The sequence below is a fragment of the Antennarius striatus genome, chromosome 12 (genome assembly GCF_040054535.1).
Source record: "Antennarius striatus isolate MH-2024 chromosome 12, ASM4005453v1, whole genome shotgun sequence".
In the NCBI taxonomy this organism is placed as follows: domain Eukaryota; kingdom Metazoa; phylum Chordata; class Actinopteri; order Lophiiformes; family Antennariidae; genus Antennarius; species Antennarius striatus.
Window position 1 is genome coordinate 962,300 of NC_090787.1, and position 21,417 is coordinate 983,716.

The 21,417-nt window shown below is 41.0% G+C and overlaps 1 protein-coding gene and 1 long non-coding RNA gene across 2 annotated transcripts; both read left to right on the top strand.

The window, feature by feature from the left end:
- Window positions 1-247: 247 nt before the first annotated feature.
- On the top strand, window positions 248-5,672 carry LOC137605113 (leucine-rich repeat-containing protein 3-like). The gene is made up of 2 exons (XM_068329533.1): window positions 248-719; window positions 1,720-5,672. The coding sequence occupies exon 2, from the start codon at window positions 1,982-1,984 to the stop codon at window positions 2,780-2,782; it is 801 nt and encodes a 266-aa protein (XP_068185634.1). The 5' UTR covers window positions 248-719; window positions 1,720-1,981; the 3' UTR covers window positions 2,783-5,672.
- Window positions 5,673-8,165: 2,493 nt separating this feature from the next.
- LOC137605396 (uncharacterized) lies at window positions 8,166-21,195 on the top strand. Its single transcript, XR_011037742.1, has 3 exons — window positions 8,166-8,385; window positions 10,915-11,058; window positions 20,028-21,195. It is a non-coding gene; the product is annotated as an uncharacterized lncRNA (long non-coding RNA).
- The last annotated feature ends 222 nt before the right edge of the window (window positions 21,196-21,417 follow it).

Below are 21,417 nucleotides of genomic sequence, written 5' to 3' on the forward strand. Positions count from 1 at the left end.
TGCAGAAAACGTTTCCTTTTACGCATCCAGCATGTTTGTGCTGCATTTCAGCTGTAAGAGTTGTGAGTCCTTACGGGGGTGTTGGAGATCAGTGTGTCTCTCGTTTTGCGCACCTGCGTCCTTTTTTTTTTAGATTTAGTTTGATTGCTTGTCTTGGAGAGAACAAGGACCGGAGCAGAGGGGAGGTGCAGGAGAGACCGCCAGGAGGACAGACAGACAGACTGGACCGGAGGAGAGGGGAGGAGAGCTGGCGGCGCCACAGCAGCCGGTCCAGACCCAGCCGGGACTCCCCAGGATTGAGCCACGGACGCGCGGCGCAGACGGAAATGCGCGTCGGGAACCTGGTTTATTCGGGACCCCACCTCAACCACCTCCTCCATTAAAGTCTTCACCAACAAGTTCGTCTTGTGCTTTCAGACAGTCAGATCTGAGGACTCGGAGAATTCCTAACTTCGCCGCGGGCTGTGATGGAAGTTTTTCACCTCTTATTCCCTCAAGGAAATGTAAATGATTCAAGTAAACCTATCGCACTGTAGACTACTTTTGTTGTTTTGTTTCTTTGTTTTAGACCATTTATTCCCAGAAACACTCAGCTTCCTTTGGAGATGATTCGGGCGTGATGGGAGCAAACTCTCGGTGCCACATCTGCGCTTTGGTACCACGACACGGGGGCTGGATTAAAAGGACTAGAAATGATTTCCAAACTAAGAATCTTCCAGGTAAGCACCTCTCAACGGAGTTATTAACCCATGAATATTTATATTTGTAATATTATACTGACAGAATCTCTTGTGTGTGATTTCAATGTTATAAAATGATGTTACCAGTTGTGGTGTTTACTCAGCAAGTCGGCGTCATCAACTGGACTCATGTAGAACATCCCTGACTTGTGCCGCTGATTGGTTGTAGGTTTTAGAGAGTACTTCACCTAATGGTTCAGGAGTGTCATCATTTAACCGCAGGGTGTTCTAGCCGCCCAGAGCGCAGATGGCACCTCTCTCCTACCCCCCCACCCCGCTGAGCCCAGACTGATGGGAACGTGAGTGGTTTATTTAAGACTCCAGGTCCATGCTGCAGACAAAGGGGGAAAAATATAAATAAAAAGAGAAGACACATGGGGCTACACGGGGCGGATGACCTCGGACGCAGCGTGGGGTTCGGTGAGTGATCAGTGTAGCCCATCAGAGGGTGCTCCGTCCTGAAGCGGGGATCCTCCTGCAGGACAGACGGAGTCTTTGTGGAGCTCATCATGCCCCTGTGAAGGAGACCCAGTGCCATTGTTGTGCAGAAAGGAGATGGGCGGCTTTTATTGTCGTCCTCCTGCAATGAATTAAAGTATTTTGTGACACTGACATGCATACAGAAGGAGTTGTGTGTATAGACGACAAAGCAGAAGTCAATTTCCTGCTCTTAAATGAAATAGAGAATGCGGGTCGTGAACCAGGAGTGTGCCACCTGGTTGATGGGATTTGCTAAAGTGAATGGATTTCTCTCAATAATCACATTACACGTTCTTCACATTGTGAGGATAGCGTTGGCTCAGTTTGGGAAGACAATACAATTACCTGTGCATGCAGAAATGACTTATCGTTTGGATGAGTTTGATCCTTCATAAGTACACTGGCTGTGCCCTAATGTCGTCTCCCTGCTGCATCCAAAGATTAAAATGTGTTTTCCTGCTCAACAGTAACACCAGTCTTCTTTTCTCTTTTCCTTTAGTGATCAACAAGCCACGGCTCCTGAATTTGAAGCATTCAAGGTCTCGAGATTAGGCTTCTTCCCTGCTGGAATATGCTGAGCGAATGTCTCCGTTTTTGGAAGAGCACTCCTGAAACCTATTTTGAAAGATTATGTGAAATCAGTTTGAAAGGCTTTTCTCAAAATAAGCTCGTATATTTATTTTAGAAGCTGCACACTTCGGTTTTTAATTCCAAGAAGCGGGTGAAACTATGACTGGACCAGTGGGAGGTTGCTGCTGATTATGCAAGAAATAGCAGGGCCTGATATGCCCAGGAAACCCCCTATCATTGATCATTTTGCCCTCTTCTGGGGCTTACTCCTTGGATTACTCCTGGTGATCAGGCCAGTGACGCCTTGTCCCATGAGTTGTCAGTGTATAGAAAAGAGCGGCATGACCGTAGTCCAGTGTGTGTCTCGCAGCTTGGAGAAGATCCCAACAGATCTTCCAAGAGATACTGTTGTCCTACTTTTGGCATCCAACCACATCACCCACATTCCCAACTACGCCTTCAAAGAGCTGCACTACCTCCAGGAACTGGACCTGTCGAACAATAACATTGAGACTGTGGACGTGGGAGCTTTTCAAGGTGTTTCTGACAGCCTCCTTGTCCTTGATCTGTCAAACAATCACATCCAAAGTGTCCCCAAAGAGGCGTTTTCCCGTCTGCGAGCAAAAATCAGCCTCTCAAACAATCCGTGGCACTGCGAGTGCACGCTGCAGGAAGTCCTGCGGGAACTGAGGCTGGACCCAGAGACGGTGAACGATGTGATCTGCTACACGGCGGTGCAGGAGGAATATGCAGGCAAACCGGTCATCCAGGTTCTGGACTCAGGGATCAACTTCTGCAACTTCCACCACAAGACCACCGACATAGCCATGTTCGTCACCATGTTCGGATGGTTCACCATGGTGATAGCGTACGTCATCTACTACGTGAGACACAATCAAGAGGATGCCAGGAGGCACCTGGAGTACCTCAAGTCACTGCCCAGCAGCTCTCAGATCAGCAAGGACTTTGATACCATCAGCACAGTTCTTTAGCAGAGCCGCAGTCAAAATGTGTGTCTGTCTGTCTGTCTGTCTGTCTGTCTGTCTGTCTGTCTGTCTGTCTGTCTGTCTGTCTGTCTGTCTGTCTGTCTGTCTGTAAATACTTGAGAAAATTTGCAGAGATGTAAAAAAAAAAAAAAGACTGAAATGCTGTTTCAGCTCTCTATCACCAGTGTTTTTGAGCACATTATTGAAAGTCTCTCAGTGACTAAACTTGTTTTCTCAGCCTAGCAATTAATATCTTTTGTAATATTCCAAATCATTTGATGAGACTTTGTTCAATGCCACTAAATCCGGCTCAAGAGCAGGCAGGGCCAACGTGATAGCACAAATTTAACAAAGTAGCACCACTCACATTCAACTCACACAAGTGAAAGATCCAGACCAGAGAGATGAATGTTCCCTCTCTGCCGTCAATCCATAGTGAGATTGAATTTGGACTAAGATGAACGAGGAGGACGACTGTGTCTCCCAGTCACCTTTATTGACTGTATGTGCTCCATGTCACAGTATAAGGTAAAGGGCATTTGTTTCCTATACTTTCATTTTTTAAAAATGATCCTGCATAACAGTCCTTCACAATCCTGACCAGTGAAATAACTGCTAACACTGCGTTGTGTCACGTGAGACAAAATGAGGAAAAGCTGTCATTAAAAAAAAGATATTTTAGCCTCCGTACCGAAATGAGGACAGCTAAAGCTGCTGTGTGTACTGATCGAGTTCGGATTCTTTTACTGTAGCTACGATTGTATTTGGGGTGAATGTCACCGTAGAATTTATGTCGACTGTTAACAACAAATGACAACAGATGCATTTATATTTCATAAAACACTTCCGTTGAATCGACTGCAGCAGAATCATATTTATTTGGAACCCAACTGGACCACGTCTAATTGATAATGGCTTACTTTTCTGGTCAGGGGTTGATTGTGTCTAAGTGCCTACTCCAAGGGGACTTTCATGCCAAAGCACTGTGCATTAATGGAACAGTTCACCTGCAAGTGAAGGTTCAGTCGGTATTTGCTCGAAACCCATTCGTAGTTGTCTTGATATTTGTGTACATTCTCATAAATGTAGTGTTACAGCAATTACAGAAAACTAAGGAAGACAGGGACTTGTTACAATATGTAAAAAACAACAACAACAAACACTCGTGTGAATGACGTTGGATAGCAGTCAGGCTGAATCCGATGTCTTCAGAGGCACCATGATCCCACATGGTATGTATGCTCTGATGTAGGTGGAAGCATGTGCTCGTAGACGATCGTACGGTTCCTGCATATCTTTGTGTTCGTTTGTTACCCCACGTGTTGGGTCAGACACAATAAAGAGAGATCGGTGGCCATAGCAGCAATAAGTGCCTCTACCTATTTAAATTTGAAATGTTTCCCCGAGTGTCCTTGTTAACACAGAGCTCATGCTAAGCTGTCTAGCACCATACTTTTAGATTAGAGGCTACAGTGAAAAAAATTAGCATGAAAAGAATCTTTTCAAACCAGGAAGACTTGGACATTTCTTACAAACTGTATTTTGGCTCATATAATGTGAGATTATTAAAAGAGTAAATTTTAAAAATGTCTTACAGAGATACCAGATAATCCTGTGTGAATAACACACACACACATACACACGCACACACACACACACACACACACACACACATACACACACACACACACACACACACACACACACATATATATTAACATTTAGACCTACACATTTGTAGGAAAGCACAGTTCCTGGTAAAAATGTCCACTGGCGCTGACTACTGTATAATAATGGACATTACTCTCGAGCAGACAGAACCAGAAACTTCCAAACACTGGGAGCACACCCTAAATAAATGTGTGCAATTTTCTGTCTTTCTTTGCTGTTTTTATTAATAAAATAAGTCAAAAGTTCTGGTATTTTCTTTTCTTTATGATTTTTGATCTGATGTCTCCCGTAATAGGTGTTAATGTCACCAAAGGTGGGGCTGAAATTGGAGTTTTGTAGAGCTCACTGGTGCATGACCAAAGTACGACTTTATTGGGCAGAAAAACCAAACCAAACAAAAGAGAAGTGTCTCTGTGCTGGTCCTGAGATGATAGTTCAGTGTTGTTGCCGAGAAGCTCCAGAAATCTTTTGTGGAATAAGAAACTTTGCCTGACTTCCCATCAGCAAAGGGGAAAGTCGTAAGTGACAGAATTTATTTTCGGGTGAACTGTACTTTTCGGTTTGACAAGTGTGAGTGTCAAGTCCTCCTCTCCCTCGCCGCCACCATCATTCCGGAGTCACTTATAATGTATGCTCAGCCTCCATGCAGCGCTGGAATCCTTAGAAAGGTCATGAAGGTTTTAAAGCCCAATTCCCCAGCTGGGTGGATTTTTCCAACTGAAGGACAAGAAGGAGGGCCGGGCGACTGACAGAAAACTTCTTCAAAGTTTTAGCTGCATGCGTTTCTGTGACTGACAAGTTGTCCAACCTGTCCTCATGCGGCGATCTGCACTCATCTAGCAGTAAAAGCAAACACAAACCAATACTTGATTGGCTCCTGAGACTTGTTCCAATCATGTCTTTGCATTTGATAAAAGTCTTTTTTAATGTAGGTTTGTTACAGTGTCTGTCTGTGAAGTTTAGACCAATGTTTGTTATTTTGTAAAATGTGTGTAGCTGCACCCGTATCAAAGTGTTTGGATGCCTCCGAGCGCTCGCCGCCGGTCGATGTCTTTTCCTCGTCCAGAGGAGAATTAGTCTCGATGTTTCTGTGTGGGAATGAAAGGGCTCCAATAGTTATGTTGGTAGTTATAGAAAGTTTCAACCTGTTTCAGTCGTTCCTGTGTGTTTGTTCCGTTATCTGGACGTCAGTGGACACCTTACCAGCATTTGAAAATAAAACAAATGTTTTCCAGCTCATTGCGCTCGTTGATTTTGTGTTTTGTTAACTGATCAAATACACATCACCTGACCTTTCCCTCTTTTTCCTTTCTTACTTCCTTTATTTTTTTTAATCATCTAGACAACAGCTATATTTTATTCTGTACAATGTGAAATAAAAACCCAAAGCCGTTCCATTACTGTGACAAAGTTTCATGATGAAACAGCCAATTTGAGAAAGTACCCCTAACGCTGCGTTGTCCCTAGACGAGCGTGTTGTCTTACGAGTGAGGCATGCTAGCTTTAGGCTCATTCAGGCGGTAGTTTGAACACAGTGGAAAAATCAATAGAACACTCATTACTGAGAGAAACTTGTGTCTGCTCCATCAGATTTAAAGGTCGGTGTCACAGCAGCTGTGTGACATACTGGAACAATTATCTCAATTGGTGTTTTCTAAACCTTTAGCACTGCATTGTGTTATGATGAAGCTTATTTTCAGCTGAGGCGCTTCAGATTTCTGATGGTGTTATCTCCATCTCTGTGGCAGTCAGCCAACTTAGCCAACAGATTCAGAAGTCCATCATCTTGGACCTTGCTGCTACTGCAGGTAGATTACCGCTAATGTCGGCTTCTCCATGTCAGTACTACTAAACAGGAATGTCAGTCCTGGTCTGTGTCCAACGTTTGAAGTATTCTATCCATCCATAGATCCATAGATAGATAGGTAAACAAACAGATAGATGAATCGATCCATCTGACCAGGCTACTGTTAAACGTTTCACTATGAGTCAGTTTTTATGCACTTCTTCTCCTCCACTGAACTACTGGCTTCTGCACCCAAGCAGTTCATTACCAGTGCGATTAGAATAGCTTTTGTGATCCAGACCGGTGGCAGCCATTTAGAATAACTCAAATCAAATAGTCAATCTTTTCACTGATGGTTCTGAGTCAGGATATCTGCTCTGCTTCTCCCCTCCTTGTGTCTTCTCTCTCAGGCTGGTCCTCAAAGCGTACGTCCGCTGCCTTCTTCGATCTGCTCTACGGAAAACGTCACCATCTCTTACTGGCCTTACCTATTAAGCAATGCACCTGTCTCCTAGCAACACTGACAGCAAAAACTGATTTTTTTTTTGGTGTACAGTAAATGAAGTACTGTAGGTTTCACAGCTGTCCCATAGTAAAAATAATGTTTGCGTTAGGAGTAAAATTTGTATTAAACCTATAGGAGTGTGGGTAGCTGCAACAGAAAAGAAATGACAGCCGTAGCCTCAGAATGAAAGGTGTTGACCCTCGTCCCAGACCACATCAGCACAGGGAATGGGGGACGTTTTATGTCTACATGTTTGTGTCAATCTCTTGTCTGATTATTCTCTTGCATGGCACATCACCATTGATTCAATGTGCACAGTGATCTCTCTTCAGGTAATTAACATGTAGACCTGACACGCTTGTCTGGGAAATCTACCACCTATTCTTCCTCCCTGTGTATGTTCACGCTTGTTGTTTGCCCTTTGCACAGTGGAAAAATCATTTAAGTACCATTAACATTTTAATGGAAAACCCTGATTTTTCTGACAAGGAACAAGGGAGAGAGTGAACGTCACCCCCCCCCTCAATGGGAAGACCTTGAGTTGAGAACCGCACCATTCATCACTGTGCAAATATCTACATGCAAATATATGATTAACGAGGCTCCATTTACACAAGACTTCATTCATGTTTCTCTGACTGTTATTCAGAACATTGTTATTCAGCGTGATGAGGACCCTCTGTCTCATAATTACGATGACACGTGTAATTCCACGACACGTGAGTTAGAGAAAGGTGCAGGCAATAAACCTTAAAGCTGTTCATGCTCTGCATTATTGCAGGTGAAGTTTTTCTAGAGGTTACCATTGATAAACTCCACCTGGAGTCAGCATCACAATGACACCTTTTTATGGAAAGAATCTCAATATCCCAAATGTCAGGATGCCATATGTTTTCATCACTTTAATTAACATTTATTAAAGAACTGGGTTTTAAATGAAAACAATTCATCTAAGAATATTAAATGTCTTTTTTTTTTTTTTTTTTAGCAAGAGTTTATATTTTGCTCATTTGTCATTGTGTGCTGACATCCTATTCTTTTAAGAGATGGAGAGATGCTTTGTACTCAAAACACTTTGTACTTTGAGAAGACTTAAAGGACACGCACTTAAAAAAAATAACATCAATGATTTATATTCATGACAAACATTAATGTATTAGCAGTAGTCATGTACAAGATTTGGAATGTAAAGGGTGAAAAGATGAGTTTTTGCGAGGTGCAATCTTTATCCTAACTGATGTGGCATTTGGTAAATGATAAAACTTGAAGTTGGAGTCATTTCTCTTCCTTTTCTGACAACAAAATAACACAGCATGACCTAACTTTAAAGGCGTGGCAGTGGTAAGAGGAAACAGGAAGTCGTATATGTCTGTGCATGCCTTAGCTCCACCTGTTAGCAACAGGAAATGTAGTATTTTATACTTTTATGTACTCCTGTCAGTGTGTTCACCCTGTTGACTTTAAACTGAGTCTGCAGGGCTTCAACACCTTGATGATACTTCAATGTGGAAATGGTGAGCTGCTCAGCAAAGGACGGTGCCTTATATCAATGAAGGAATTCAAAACTGTCAATGCTCCAATCTGGGGGAAACTCCAAAAGTCCTGCTCACTCTCTACTGTGACATAGAAGAAAAATCAAGGAAAATGGTAAGGAAGCCTGAATTTGTGCAGGGGGTTTTCTGGGTATCAGCAGTCCTTTTTACCTCATTTGGAAAATATGTAAAGACACAATCTTTGAGGTGATTTTAGAGTAAAAGGCAAAATGTCAGACCAGCCCCTTCTGCTGTTTCCACATTTAAATTTAATGCCTTACTACCACAAAGCTTGGAGAGAAATAGACTCAACAATACTTTTTTTTTTCCTCCTGTATTTCACGAGTTGAAGATCTAAGACTTTGTACACAAAAGATAACATCTGTGAGTTAGTCATAATGAGTGACTCCCGTTACAGATCAGATTGTCTAGTAAGTAGATTCAAAAAAATGATAAAAATTGAATTTAAATTGTGTTTTTATTGTGATGAATGTCATAATCTTATCTGCTCATTTTGTATGTTTTGAAACTTTTGTCCTGCTCACAACCTTCCATCGTCTTTAAGTGACACTAACATTGACGACATGAGAGTCTGAGTATTCTTGAATCACCCTCAGCTTTAACCTTCTCCATGGTACAAATCCTCAGGTCTTATAACTGTGGACAGTTTGGGTCATTTGGAGGGTGTGGGTAACAGGTGGCACTGGTACTGCCAAGGAACGGCACAGTTTGAATTGTTGAAATAGCAAACAAAGCTTAGAAGAGTCCTTGAACAAGGTGATCACCAGCAACATCCCAGAATATCTCCAACTTCACAGACATGGATATGTTTGATCCTCAAAAACTACATTTTGCTACACTACTAGCGAAACGGAAACGGTCAAGTCAGGCATAGAACCCGTGAGAGGCTTAGCATTTCAATGTCTTCTTATTGCTAAGGTCCTTAAAAAACGAAACACTGGGTCGTTTTGGAGTCATGGCGTATTCATTTGCACTTTTAATAAGATCTCATACCAGCAGGTTCCCTGTATGAGAGACCGCAGCCTCTGTTTTTCATTAATCACATTTAGATGAGGAAGCACTTTGCTCCCCCACAGGACTGAGACTCATTCTTTATTTGCATTTTAGCTGAATCTTACAATCATCTTTGCAACTCCACAGGTGCTCGTAGGAGACTGTGTTCATTTAACTTCCTGCTATATTTCACTGCTGACTCAGTGGCTGCCGCTGCTTTGGATTCCGGCGCAGGCAGTCACCTTCACTCACCATCAGTTCCACTTCTCTGTATGGCAGTTTATGGGTGCCTTAATATCTTTTGTCTAGCGTGATTAAAGAGCTATGAGAAGTGAGATTCCTCTTTTGAATAGCGTGTTTCGAGTTGCATGGAGCGCATTGATTGCATGAATGGTGCGATTTTTGTAAAGTCTGACAAACAAAGAAAATGGCTTTCTAAGAGATAATTGGTTCTGTCTGAGAGGCTCCAAACTCTGTCTCAGCAGAGATTAACCGCTGGATATTACATTTGTGTAAGTGTTATCCATACATGCCAGGTTCTGCAGGGCATTGGACTAACATCAATACCCGACATTCAATAACATAATGTTAGAAACTGACCATTGGCGCAGCACAGTACATCAGATTTTCAGCGGTGCCAATAAGGGAGGTGACCTGTTTCAGAGTAATGTTTTCTGTAATGGGTTTCTAAAATGGGGACATCCAGTGTGGAGGTGGTTGCCAGGCAGGATCAAAATACTAAGTGTAAATGATTGAAGGTGCATCAGTCACTGCACCACAGAAAGGCTTTTTCATCTACAGTTTGTGTGAAACTCATCATGTTTACTGATGATGTTGTGTTCCCAATCAGAAGCAGCCATGTTCTTACAGCACAGAGATGTAGAAAAAGTAAGAATATAGCACATATTATCACCAACACTCAAATGCTTAAATACATCATGCAGGAAACCAATTATTAAAAATAATTTCAGGGTTTGATTTTATGTAAATCTTCTGGTGTTTCCAATTCTTCATTAAAAATTATTAATAGTTATATTAATAATAGCTGTAATGAAAATACATGTTTTAGAAAAGCATTTTTGAATTATTTTTTCTCTGTGAAGTGGGCTATTTATGTTGAGGCTGTTTGCGTTACTGTGACAGGATTACAAACTACAGAGAATTCTGTGACGATGGAGCAAATGTCCTCGGAGTTTTCATCCAAAGGCCACACGAAGCTATTCGTGTGTGCATACAGTAAACAGAATCTTTATTTTGTATTAATAGTCTAGTAATTATATAAGTTAAAATGAAAAATGTGATTTTTGGACAAAGCAGCAAATGTAAATAAGACCTGACCTTAATTTGTGGTCATTGGCTTTTTTATTGAAAGGTGGTCTGTGTTTTTTTTTAGATGTTTGTTAAGATAAATTGCTAATGTGTTTTTATTATTTGCAAGAAAAATGTTTGTCCCAGAGGATGGTAAAGGAACTCACTGTGAGATTTGGAGTGACAGAAAAGATTGCACCTCACCCAGATTCAGGGCTGCTCAAGGCGCGCTCTTATTATTCTTGGGATGACATTGCATCATCTGATCTATGCCACAGGAATGTATCTTTCACCTCAATTATATATTTCTGTCCTCTCCAAGGCCGTTGGTGAATACTAGTGACTTGGACCAGCTTTACGTCTTAGACATAAGTCCCTGTTGGTACAAACAGGAATGATGGCTGAATTACCGGTACCATGACCTTTGATGCGACCAACACGGACAAGGACAATCATCTAAACTGAAGTAAGTCTTTGTTTCCCATTTTGGTGTGTGTGGCCAGGACCCTAAAACAACTTCAGAGCAAAATATCTGCGGAATTATACTTGAGGAGATTTTAATTTGATACTCTCTATTGTCTATTAAAATATAAATTAATATTTATGACATCATACAACTATTGATAAAATCCCTTAAGTTTCAGGTTGTCTACCATGGTAATGAGAACACCGTGACAGCCTGCAGCTCTATACAGGCATATTTAAATTTATAATCATCTATGGAGAGAGACATGTGGCATTCAGGGGGATGTATGTATGTATCTCACTGTGTTTCTCAAATGGTATTTTCAGTGTCACGGTCACAGTCACTCTCAGAGCTATCTTTTGTGTGCAGCAAATACAAGTGTCCACATCAATACAATGTATTTGTCAACTGAATACCTTTCAAAGCAGCTTTACAACACAAGCTTGCATTCACACACCCATTCATGCACAAGATGGAGGTGACTTACGCCTTTACACTATGATGGAAAAACGAGCAGGAACAATTTGGGGTTCAAAATCTGGCTCAAGGATGCCTTGAGGTGTAACAAGCGGAGACCAACGATCTCACATTGATCCTCTGATGGGAATCTATTTTAAATCCTGAGCAGAGACGGCCCTCCGTTCCACATGTTTATGTTGTTCTGGTTTCTTTCATATCCGTCCGAAGTGGATTTGTGAAAAGCAAGGTCACAGAGCGTATGTCTGGAAACAACCTGAGAGGAAGTGTCCTTGTGTAAAACGTGTGTCTGACAACCTGGGAAGCCATTTGGAGAATCCTGGTACGGAGCTGCACAGAGAACTGAGACGTGTTTCTGAACGCAGGCCTGGTCCACGTTTTCTGCTCATTTGAATTCAAGATATTATGAGTGACATTTGCATGAAATTTTTCAGATATTTTAATCCCTAAATAGATGATGGTTAGAGTAACATGCTGTTCTAAACTATTATTAAGTATTGTACCCTCGTGCAGGAGTAGAGTAGGTGTCATTGTTGTGTTGTGGGTTAGTGTCGGTGTGGGAAAAAACTTCCATCCGCAAGAAAGGTTTTGCATCAAGAGTAGTTCGAAGCATACGAGTCATTTTTACAAACAACGCTGTTGGATTACTTCTCATGAACACCATGAAAAAAACTAACAACAGACTGTGTGGCCTCACAGTGAGGTGGTCACGGGTTTGAATGCCCACAGCTCTGAGTGTGTGCTGAGTGGTTGTTTGTCTTTATGGTTCCAAAATGAAATGGCGGCGTGCTCAGAGTGTCCCCTGCCTCTTGCCCTTTAGTCAGCTGGGATAGGCTCCAGCAACCCATGTGACCTGCAAAATCGGAACAAGTGGTAGACAATTAATGAACGTTTTGTTGGTTGTTGTTGTTTGGTTTTTTTCATTGCCTGGTTGTTTAAGTTTTAAAAGTAACATACTGAACATACACAAGATATTTTATATTCTGTGTACATGTATATATGTATATACATATATATATGTATATACACCCATATATATGCATATGTGTATATATGTATATGTATATATATATTTATATCGGTGGGTCGGGGGATACCTCATCTTCAGATGAAATATTTTGCTATTCTTTTTGGTCTTCAGTGACAAGCAGAGCTTGTAGACTGACACAAAAAAGGAAGGTGGATTAAAGCTGCTCAAACCTGCTGAGGACACAGCATCCATACAGTGGGGAGCAGCTGAAGATCTGTTTTTTGTTCCTTATATCAATCCACCTCAAACTATGCATCCAAGTTTGGTGACACTTTTAGGCCGAGGTGCAATGTGAACAGAATGCTTGTTATACACTGTACCTTTACATTTAGGACGGATCACCGTCATGCTAACAACACGTTTACAGAAAGTAAACTAATATTCAGGATAACATCACATTTACCTTGACTGCATATTAACAGGCCCTGACTGCACAGGACACCTGTGGATCTGAACTGAATTGGACAGGTGGACGTGTTGATCTGCCTGTGGCACTGGTGGACAGTTATTAAAGAACCCCAGCTAATAGCTGCAGGGATATTTCAATCAAATAACAGCGTCGCTCTAAAAACAGACACATTGGCCGTGATATTCTCTCTTATCTTCTGCAGCGACTGGTAATGCTGGTAGTGTCAGTTTCATCTACTGGGGTTTTGTTATATCTCCATCTGTTACATTCCCTGACAGACGGGGGGAATTTTGTTACACCGAACAAACAAAAGAACAACAGAACTGTGTTAAAAAAGAGGAAGAAAATAAGTGTCCTGGTGAACAGTACTCAGATGGGCTATTTCTTCACATTGTTGAGTGAATATTGCAGGGGCTTATGTGCACATGGAACTGTAAAGAGAAGTAGCTGTGGAGTCATTTCAAATGCTTTGAAACCTGAGCCAGAACCTGCTCAGTTTTAGAAATACCCACAGTCTGATTTCTATCTACGCAAGCAGATGTGGGGCTAGTAGAGGTATCCTTTAGGATTCAGACACACCTGCATGCTTACAAATCCAGGCCAATGCATATCTCACATCCCACTCAACACCACACACTCCTGACACACTCCATTTACTGTCGCTCTCAGTCAAAGCAGTGAATGGAAATGACATTGAGGGGAAGGCCAGTCACCTGCTTTCTGTGCAGTCCATTCTCATTCAGGCATACTTTATTACACATTGGCCGGCCTCTATGAAAGAGCATTGATTAGAGAGTTTGCTGCAGTACTCTTCAATACGACCTACAGTATGATTTTAAAGATGTCGATGCATTATTAGATTATGTCATGTCTGTATGCAAATTGGGAAATAATTTGTTCAAAATTGTCACATCTCAATATTAGATCATGTCCTGTAGCTCCAACGTCTCTCATATGAATTGATTTAGAAGCGACAGGATTTAATGAACAACCAGGTGATGTCACACCCAGGATATCTGCTGAGGTGGTTGTCTGACTGAGAATCAGGAAGTCATTTCAACATTTATAAGAAAATTACAAAATAATTCCAGCAAAATGACATGCTTGGTGTCCTCTTTGTTCCATTATAACCAGTCTAATTAACCTCTCTGATAGATTAACTTGTCCTCTCAACCTCTTTATCCCACTATAATCAGTCGAGTCAACATAAATGACCTGTTGTTATCAGTCTCTATTCAACTATAACCAAACCAATCAGCCTCTTTGACCAATTGTAACCAGTCCAATCAACAACTCTGATACACTATAAGCAGCTCCAATGCTGGCTGGTGCAGGTATGTAGTAGTTCAATAAAAACAAAATAACTAATTCTGAAGAACAACGGAGCAAATAAATTACTTTAATAACAGTGACTTGAATAAAAGTTGTTTTTCACTTCCTTCCTGCTCAGGAGTATTCTGGGCTGTTTTTCTCCTAATTGTTGTTCAGATTGGAGTCCCAACAACATGAAGCAACATGGAACAGCTGGGTGTCATCAGCATAGCAACAACAGGAGATGTCGATTTAAAGCAGAAAACAAAATTAGGCCTGGATCGTAGCTGGTGCCACTCTCCCCAGGAGATGGTTGAAGAGATAGAGGACACATTATTACCTCTAACGGAAGCTGAACTGACTGAAAGCACTGAGGCACTTTTCCCTGAATGTCAACAAGGCTCCAAGAGGATGGAGTGACTGACTGTGTGATGCTGCAGGAAGACTGAGATACAGAAGACTGACTCACTGAGCAGTAAAAACAAGAAAAAATCATGTGTCTCTGTAAGGACAGGGCATTTTACCTGAACCAAATCTGGACTCGTGGCGCGGTGGTGCAGGGGGTAGCACTGTTGTCTCACAGCCAGACGGTTCCAGGTTTGTGTCCTGTTCTTTCCGTGTCTGTGTGGGTTCTCTCCGGGTTCTCAGGCTTCAAAAACATGCACTTCAGGTGGAATAGCTGCTTCCAAATTGTCTGTAGGTGTGAGTGTGTGAGTTGATTTAGGTTAGATGTATTAAACAAGATGGAGTTGGAAGCTAATTTCTTCTAACTACTAAATCCAAATTTATCCAGCAATTCCTTAAACACTCATGAGGGAATAACCTCCAAGGGACATGCTCTAGTTTACATACTTGTGTCAAAGAGGAGAAGGAAATAGGTTAATTGTTGATGATAGGAGAGGAAATGACTGAGTTATCATTAGAATCATTAGAAACATAGATTATTATATGCTCTGTGTATATAGTATGTGCATGATTTCTTCTGGAAAAGGCAATTTGTGACTTTAGGCTAGTTTTGTTGATTAGTCTGTCGATCTCAAAACTCAGTGTCTTGACTCTCCTCTGGATGATAAAGGAACTGTTTAAATGCAGGTAGCTTAAATGAAATGACACTTCACGGTTACTGTAATACATACATCGTACACTGGATACATTATTGTGTTTGTTGTGTTGTTGAAATGGTCTGGATTATAATTTTAAAGCATAACTGTGTTTTCTTACAGCCTCACAGAACGCTTAGCATGTTCATCATGACAATATAAACCATACTTCTTTTTAAAGCTAGGCGTCGCTTAATTCATTTGCCACAAAGTATCAGTATAGAAAGTAAAGAATGGAGCACAGGTTGTCATTTTCTGTAGTCTCAGGTAAAGTGTCTACTGTGATCAGTTATAGGATCACAGCTCACGTCACATACATGCATCTTCTAAACATATTGAACCAGCTGGTTTGTAAACAGGAGGCCAATCCCTCGTGAAAAATAACAAAGGTGCACTATTCCCGCTTCTCAGCAACCACAGTGATTACTCCTAAGTACTGCTGTGACAGTGGTATCGATTCACCCTGATATTCATCATCCAATCACGTCTGTGCTTTATGCGAGCTAGACCGGCTCAACTCCTTTAAAGATGTTAACGAAGCAGGAAGTGAAGCTATTTTTAGATGTCCAGCTCACGCAGCACAAGGGCATCTGAAGGGCATATTGTACAACATTAAGGTTGTTTCTACATTTCTCTTTTGTGTTTTTATACTTAAATATTTTTCGTTCTTAAATCACCTCATAAATGCTTATTGGCTACTTCCCGGAGAGATTGTCTGCACGCCATTGAGCAGAAAATCTACGGGAGCAATACTAGCCATGCAGCAGAACAATGCAGTTGATTGCATGTAATAGTGGTCACATTATGTACGGTGGCTGCTCAGGCTGATTGCAACTCTCCGGTACTTCAGATTCCTCCTACACTTCATCTAAACTCATCTTCGCTGGTGGTTGTCAGCTCTGGAAAAAAAATAGGCATTCACTGGATGCTTGAAATTTTATTATCTGAAAGAAGTCATCTTGAGATACTGATTGAATCTGAAAGCATTCAATTTGTTATGCCTCCTTTGGCATCATGTTTGGAAGGAGCTCTTCATTTGTAGAGCATATCATGAAAGTTGCTGGAATCAAATACGGGTCTGTGTACGTACGGTATGAGAACTGCAGCGTCTGGAGGCACGACTCATGAAAAAATTATGACAGCACATAGCGGGAATATCATCTGCAGCACAGACGGCATTGTTTTGTTGTTTTCCTCCCTAGAAAACAATTTTAGTCCTGTTTTAACCCTTATGTGGCATGTTCCTGCTCCTCACATGCAGCAACTGTGGGTCTGACAACTATATTGTTTTGGTTTTAAATCAATAATGCCACAACAATTCATTGAAAAACAGCTTGATTAATGATTTCTCAATTTCTGTGATGAGCAGTGTATTCAGGAAATATTCATCATTAACCTCTGCTCAATCAAAATGCAGATACAATGTGGAGAAAAAAGCAATCATCAGAAACAGATGGTGAAATACATCACGTTTATTTTGCACTTATATAACACAAAGTTTTCATGAATTTTGATGTTTATTGGCTAGAAATGAACAAATTGAAATGAAAAAAAAAAAATTAAAATGCTTTGCTTTAAATAATAAATGCAGCTCCTTCGAACAAATTCTTGATGACGGCAAACGAGCCTCCCTGACGATATAGGGTGACCTTGAAGAGAAAAGGAAAATATCCTTATGGCCAGAGTTAGATGGTGTGTGTGTGTGTGTGTGTGTGTGTGTGTGTGTGTGTGTGTGTGTGTGTGTGTGTGTGTGTGTGTGTGTGTGTGTGTGTGTGTGTGTGTGTGTGTGTGTGTGTGTGTGTGTGCGCGCGTGCTACTGGCTTGAACACACCAAAAAAAAAGTCAATCTTCTGTAGGTTTGTTCATAAATCTGTGCTTTAATTTTAACCTTTAAAAGAAAACCCAAATACGGTAAATCAGTGAATTTAATTCAGAATGTGCTCTGTGCTCCTTTGAGTTCACCTCAATGATATTTTACCAGCATTATCAGAGGTGGACCTGTTAACGCTACATTCTCTTCACAGCAGTGTTTATTGCTGCAGTGTTAATGCATTACGCTGTTGAAGTGATTTTTAACCGTTCACAAATTCAGCAGAGCATCACATGACAACCAATGTTCCTCTCAATTCAAGAGGATGATTACACAAACACATTCATCCTTTTTTTTTTTTTTTGCACTTAGCATCATCAATTAGAAGTTTAAATTCTAGTAACTTATAGCCAGAGGTCCACACACCGCTTTACTTCTGTCCTGCTTTTTTTATTGGAGTTGCTGCTGCTGTAGAGGGGAATCTGTGTCTCATGAAAAATGGGTCCGGGGAAAGATCAGTATTAATCTCTGCTACTATTCCCATTGGAGTCACTGGACGCAGGACCTGCCAGTAGTCCTCTAAGACAGCACATGGGGTCGAGGAACCCAGGGGACGCAGATACAGAAAATGGTTCTTCATCGAGCTGCTTCCTGATCCCTGGGTTGGAACAGTTCAGTACACCACCTCAGCAGTACCTTCCTCTCTTCCCACTTCCTCTTCCTCTCCTTCCTAGCACAGAGTGCTTGCAGGATGAACGATAAAGATATTCAGACATCCAAAAGCAAAGGGCTACTGACCTAACTCTTCTGTTTATTAGTCAGAATGACAAACACAACAATCACCCCAGCAGTCTGACTTCTCCATCAGATGAACGTGACGCGTGCCAACCTGATGTCTGGATTGATCGATCAGCGATCAATGCAGAAATCCATGTTCGTCCTTGAGAGGACATAGACTTTGAAACACATTATGCAAATTGATTAATGATTAAACCTTGAAATGGTTAACCATGTCTAGAAAACTTGTAAAAGAGTTGGTCCATCATCGTGGGATTAGCTAATTAATATTTCAAGATCATCTCCTACTGGATTTGTTTAACGGCCCTGTTTGACTGATTAACAAATGTAAACAAGTTTAACTTTCCAATAATATCCAGTGTGTATGGCATGAATATTAAACAATAACAACTTACAATAAGTCATGAGTTGCCTCCTTTGGTGAACAGTTAATGAATATAATCAAATTTTATATCAGGCTATTAGGGATGAGCCACGTATGCATACAAAGAGAGGAGAAGGAGTCTCTTCTCTGTCTGATCTGTTATCAGCCGGGGAACAAATCCAATTGTTTCCTGCTCATTATATGGGAAAATAGTTAGATTGTAATGTGCATGATTTTTCTGATTTGATCTGAAAATAATTGCATCCCAGGAAGCGGTGATGTATCGTAATTGTCAGTGTTTGTGTGTTCGTCCATCCGTCCGTCTGTCCGACCACCAAATATCTCCACAGCTGTTGCAGATAGAAAGATGTAACAAAAAGCACATTTCTCAGGCGGCAAAGGGGATGAAAATGAGATGATGACCTTGACCGTGAGAAAACTAGGTCAAGGTCAAATTTCAACTTTTTTACATTTTTTTGCACATATCTCAGGAACCGGATTAGATAGAAAGACAAAATAAAAGGCGTTATATTCAAAGAGGCAAGGGGATAAAAATTAGATCACAACCTTGACATTGAAAAACTAGTTCAAGGTCAAGTTTTCACTTTTATGCCTTTTTAGGCACACATCTCAGAAACCTGATGAGATATGTGTTAAATTCAGGGTGTCGCAGGATGTTGCAGTCTCGCAGCTTTTGTGGGTTGATTATTGAATTAACCTGAACAACCTCTTACAACTATTGTCAATCATAAGTACCAGGCTTACTGTGACAAATGTGATATACTGATACTAAATGAACAATTGAAGGCATTACTGATGTTAAATTACTCTTGATAAACAATGCAAATATATATACAGAATTTTTTTTTCTTGTAGATGAGACAATTGCAATCGTCTTGTCAGCAGCCAGTTATCCACCTTGTGGAGCACAGGTTTGCTGATTGATATGAATTACAATGATCTGTAGTAAAAAGCTTCAGCAGATTTTTTTGTAACAAGCATAATAAGAAATTATTATTATCTTTACCCTAAAAAACTGAAGGCCGTTCCAGTTTTAATGTGACCATTGGGCAGAATAATCAATGTTTGATTTTCATCCTGAGAAAAAGATTTTTATCTCTTTGGTTTCTCCTCATCGTCATAAAGACATGACTTCCCCATGCACCCTGGAATTCATTCCAATTGACCTGTTGCTGATGTCATTGAGCACAGAGCTGGTCAATTCTTAACTAATATTATATCAATTGAAAGCCATATGAAAGAGAAGTGGAGTACAAAATATGTTTTCTGTGTAGATATGAAGTAACAATGGAAGTTTGATGTCATTCAAATCCAGAAGTGCTGATGTATTCCCAATTCTCTCTCTCTGCTGATTAATCTTGACTTTCACTTAAACCAACCAATCACATTCTTGCCAAACTTTGAATCCATTCTTCTACTTTTAGCCATCATTCTTTGTGTAGTATTTTTGGAATGTTGGCAGAAACTATGTGGAATGTCGTACAGACAGTCATAAATATATAACACTAAAAAATAGGTATAAAAACCGCCGAGATAGTATACAATAAATATAAAAATGTCCATTAGATATGTGCATGGATGGATTGGTATTCCTGTCTTTCTGTTTCCTCCAGTCTCCTGCCACACATGATCTCTATTTTTCATTACAGACAGGCAGAAACTCAGGCCAACACTTCATGGAGTACAGAAGGAGGGTGACCCGCCCAGAGAATACCCAGGGGACACCGGTGTGATTGAGGGTGTGAAGGTCCTCCATGACCCGGCTGCTTGTGCAGCTATTTGAACTCTTTGAACTTCGGCTCAATGCAAATGTTCTAAATATGGTTGTGGCAGAAAATTTCGTCAGAGGAAGGACATGCAGTGCAGACCGTGCTTTTGGAAGATCTCAATTAGGATTATATGTATTCACTCAATAAGTTTACAATGGCTGCCTAATTTATAGTAAAGTCTCCTAAAGCTGTGTGTCAGTGGAACAGACATGGCAAGATTTTTCTTGCAACTTCATGCAGTCAAGAGGGAAAATATTGCTGTGAACAACTGCAGACATTATTTAAAAGTTATTGAAGACATGATGTCTGCACCATCTGCAGAAAAACTGCATCCAGCTGGAGCTTCTTCTGGATTCATTCCATGCCCCGGCTGTCAGCTGTCTCACATCAATTTAATAACCCTGTGTTAACCATAAAAGGAGTGACAAACACCCATTTTGATGATGACATGCCCATTCATCTAACAAACTAATTAAAGAATGTGAATCATAACAAGGATCTCATAAGTTTGGAACAATTCCAAATTGTGTCGCACCCGCAGACATCTTATTTCTCTGCTCCATTTGGCACAACGCCTATCATGTCAGACGTGTAAAGCTGGAAGATTTGTGTCACAAGAATCCCGCCCCGCGGTTTTATTGTAAATGGAAGATCAATCATACAGTACACACAGGAGGAAAGATGGAACTGCTCCCTCAGCCTTGAAGTGATGAACTGAGCGACGTGCGTTCAACCCGGTGCCAAGATAGAACTAATAAACGAAGACAGGAAAGACTAAATATGTTTAGGTTGCTCTGTTTTCCCTCTGGAGCAGCTTGTGTTAACCTGCAGATGTCAGGTGTTTCGGCCCCCGCTGAGTCTGTGGAGATTAGCAGTGAGCAGCATTAATCACACCTACAGTATTTGCCTTATTTGCCTCTGTTTTGGGGCAGGAGAACAAAACTAGAAGAAAAGACACAAGCTGCAGTAAGTCTTTCGATCATTGCCTGCACGGAAAAGTGTTCAGCATATTTTATCTTAATACCTTGGACTTTTTTACAATCATGAAACATCTCAAACATTGTTGGCTCTGTGACATCAGACTGTGAAAACATGGCTGACAGGAAAGTATTAAACTTGCATTAACAGAGACTGGCTTGCTGATTGTGTCTTTGTGTGTGCCCAGGAAAAACACACTCTCCAACTCCTCACCAGCCAATTGGATTGTGGAGTTGATCCGATAAAACCTGCAGTGCTATTGGTCGATTCCATCCAGGGATACATTATCCTC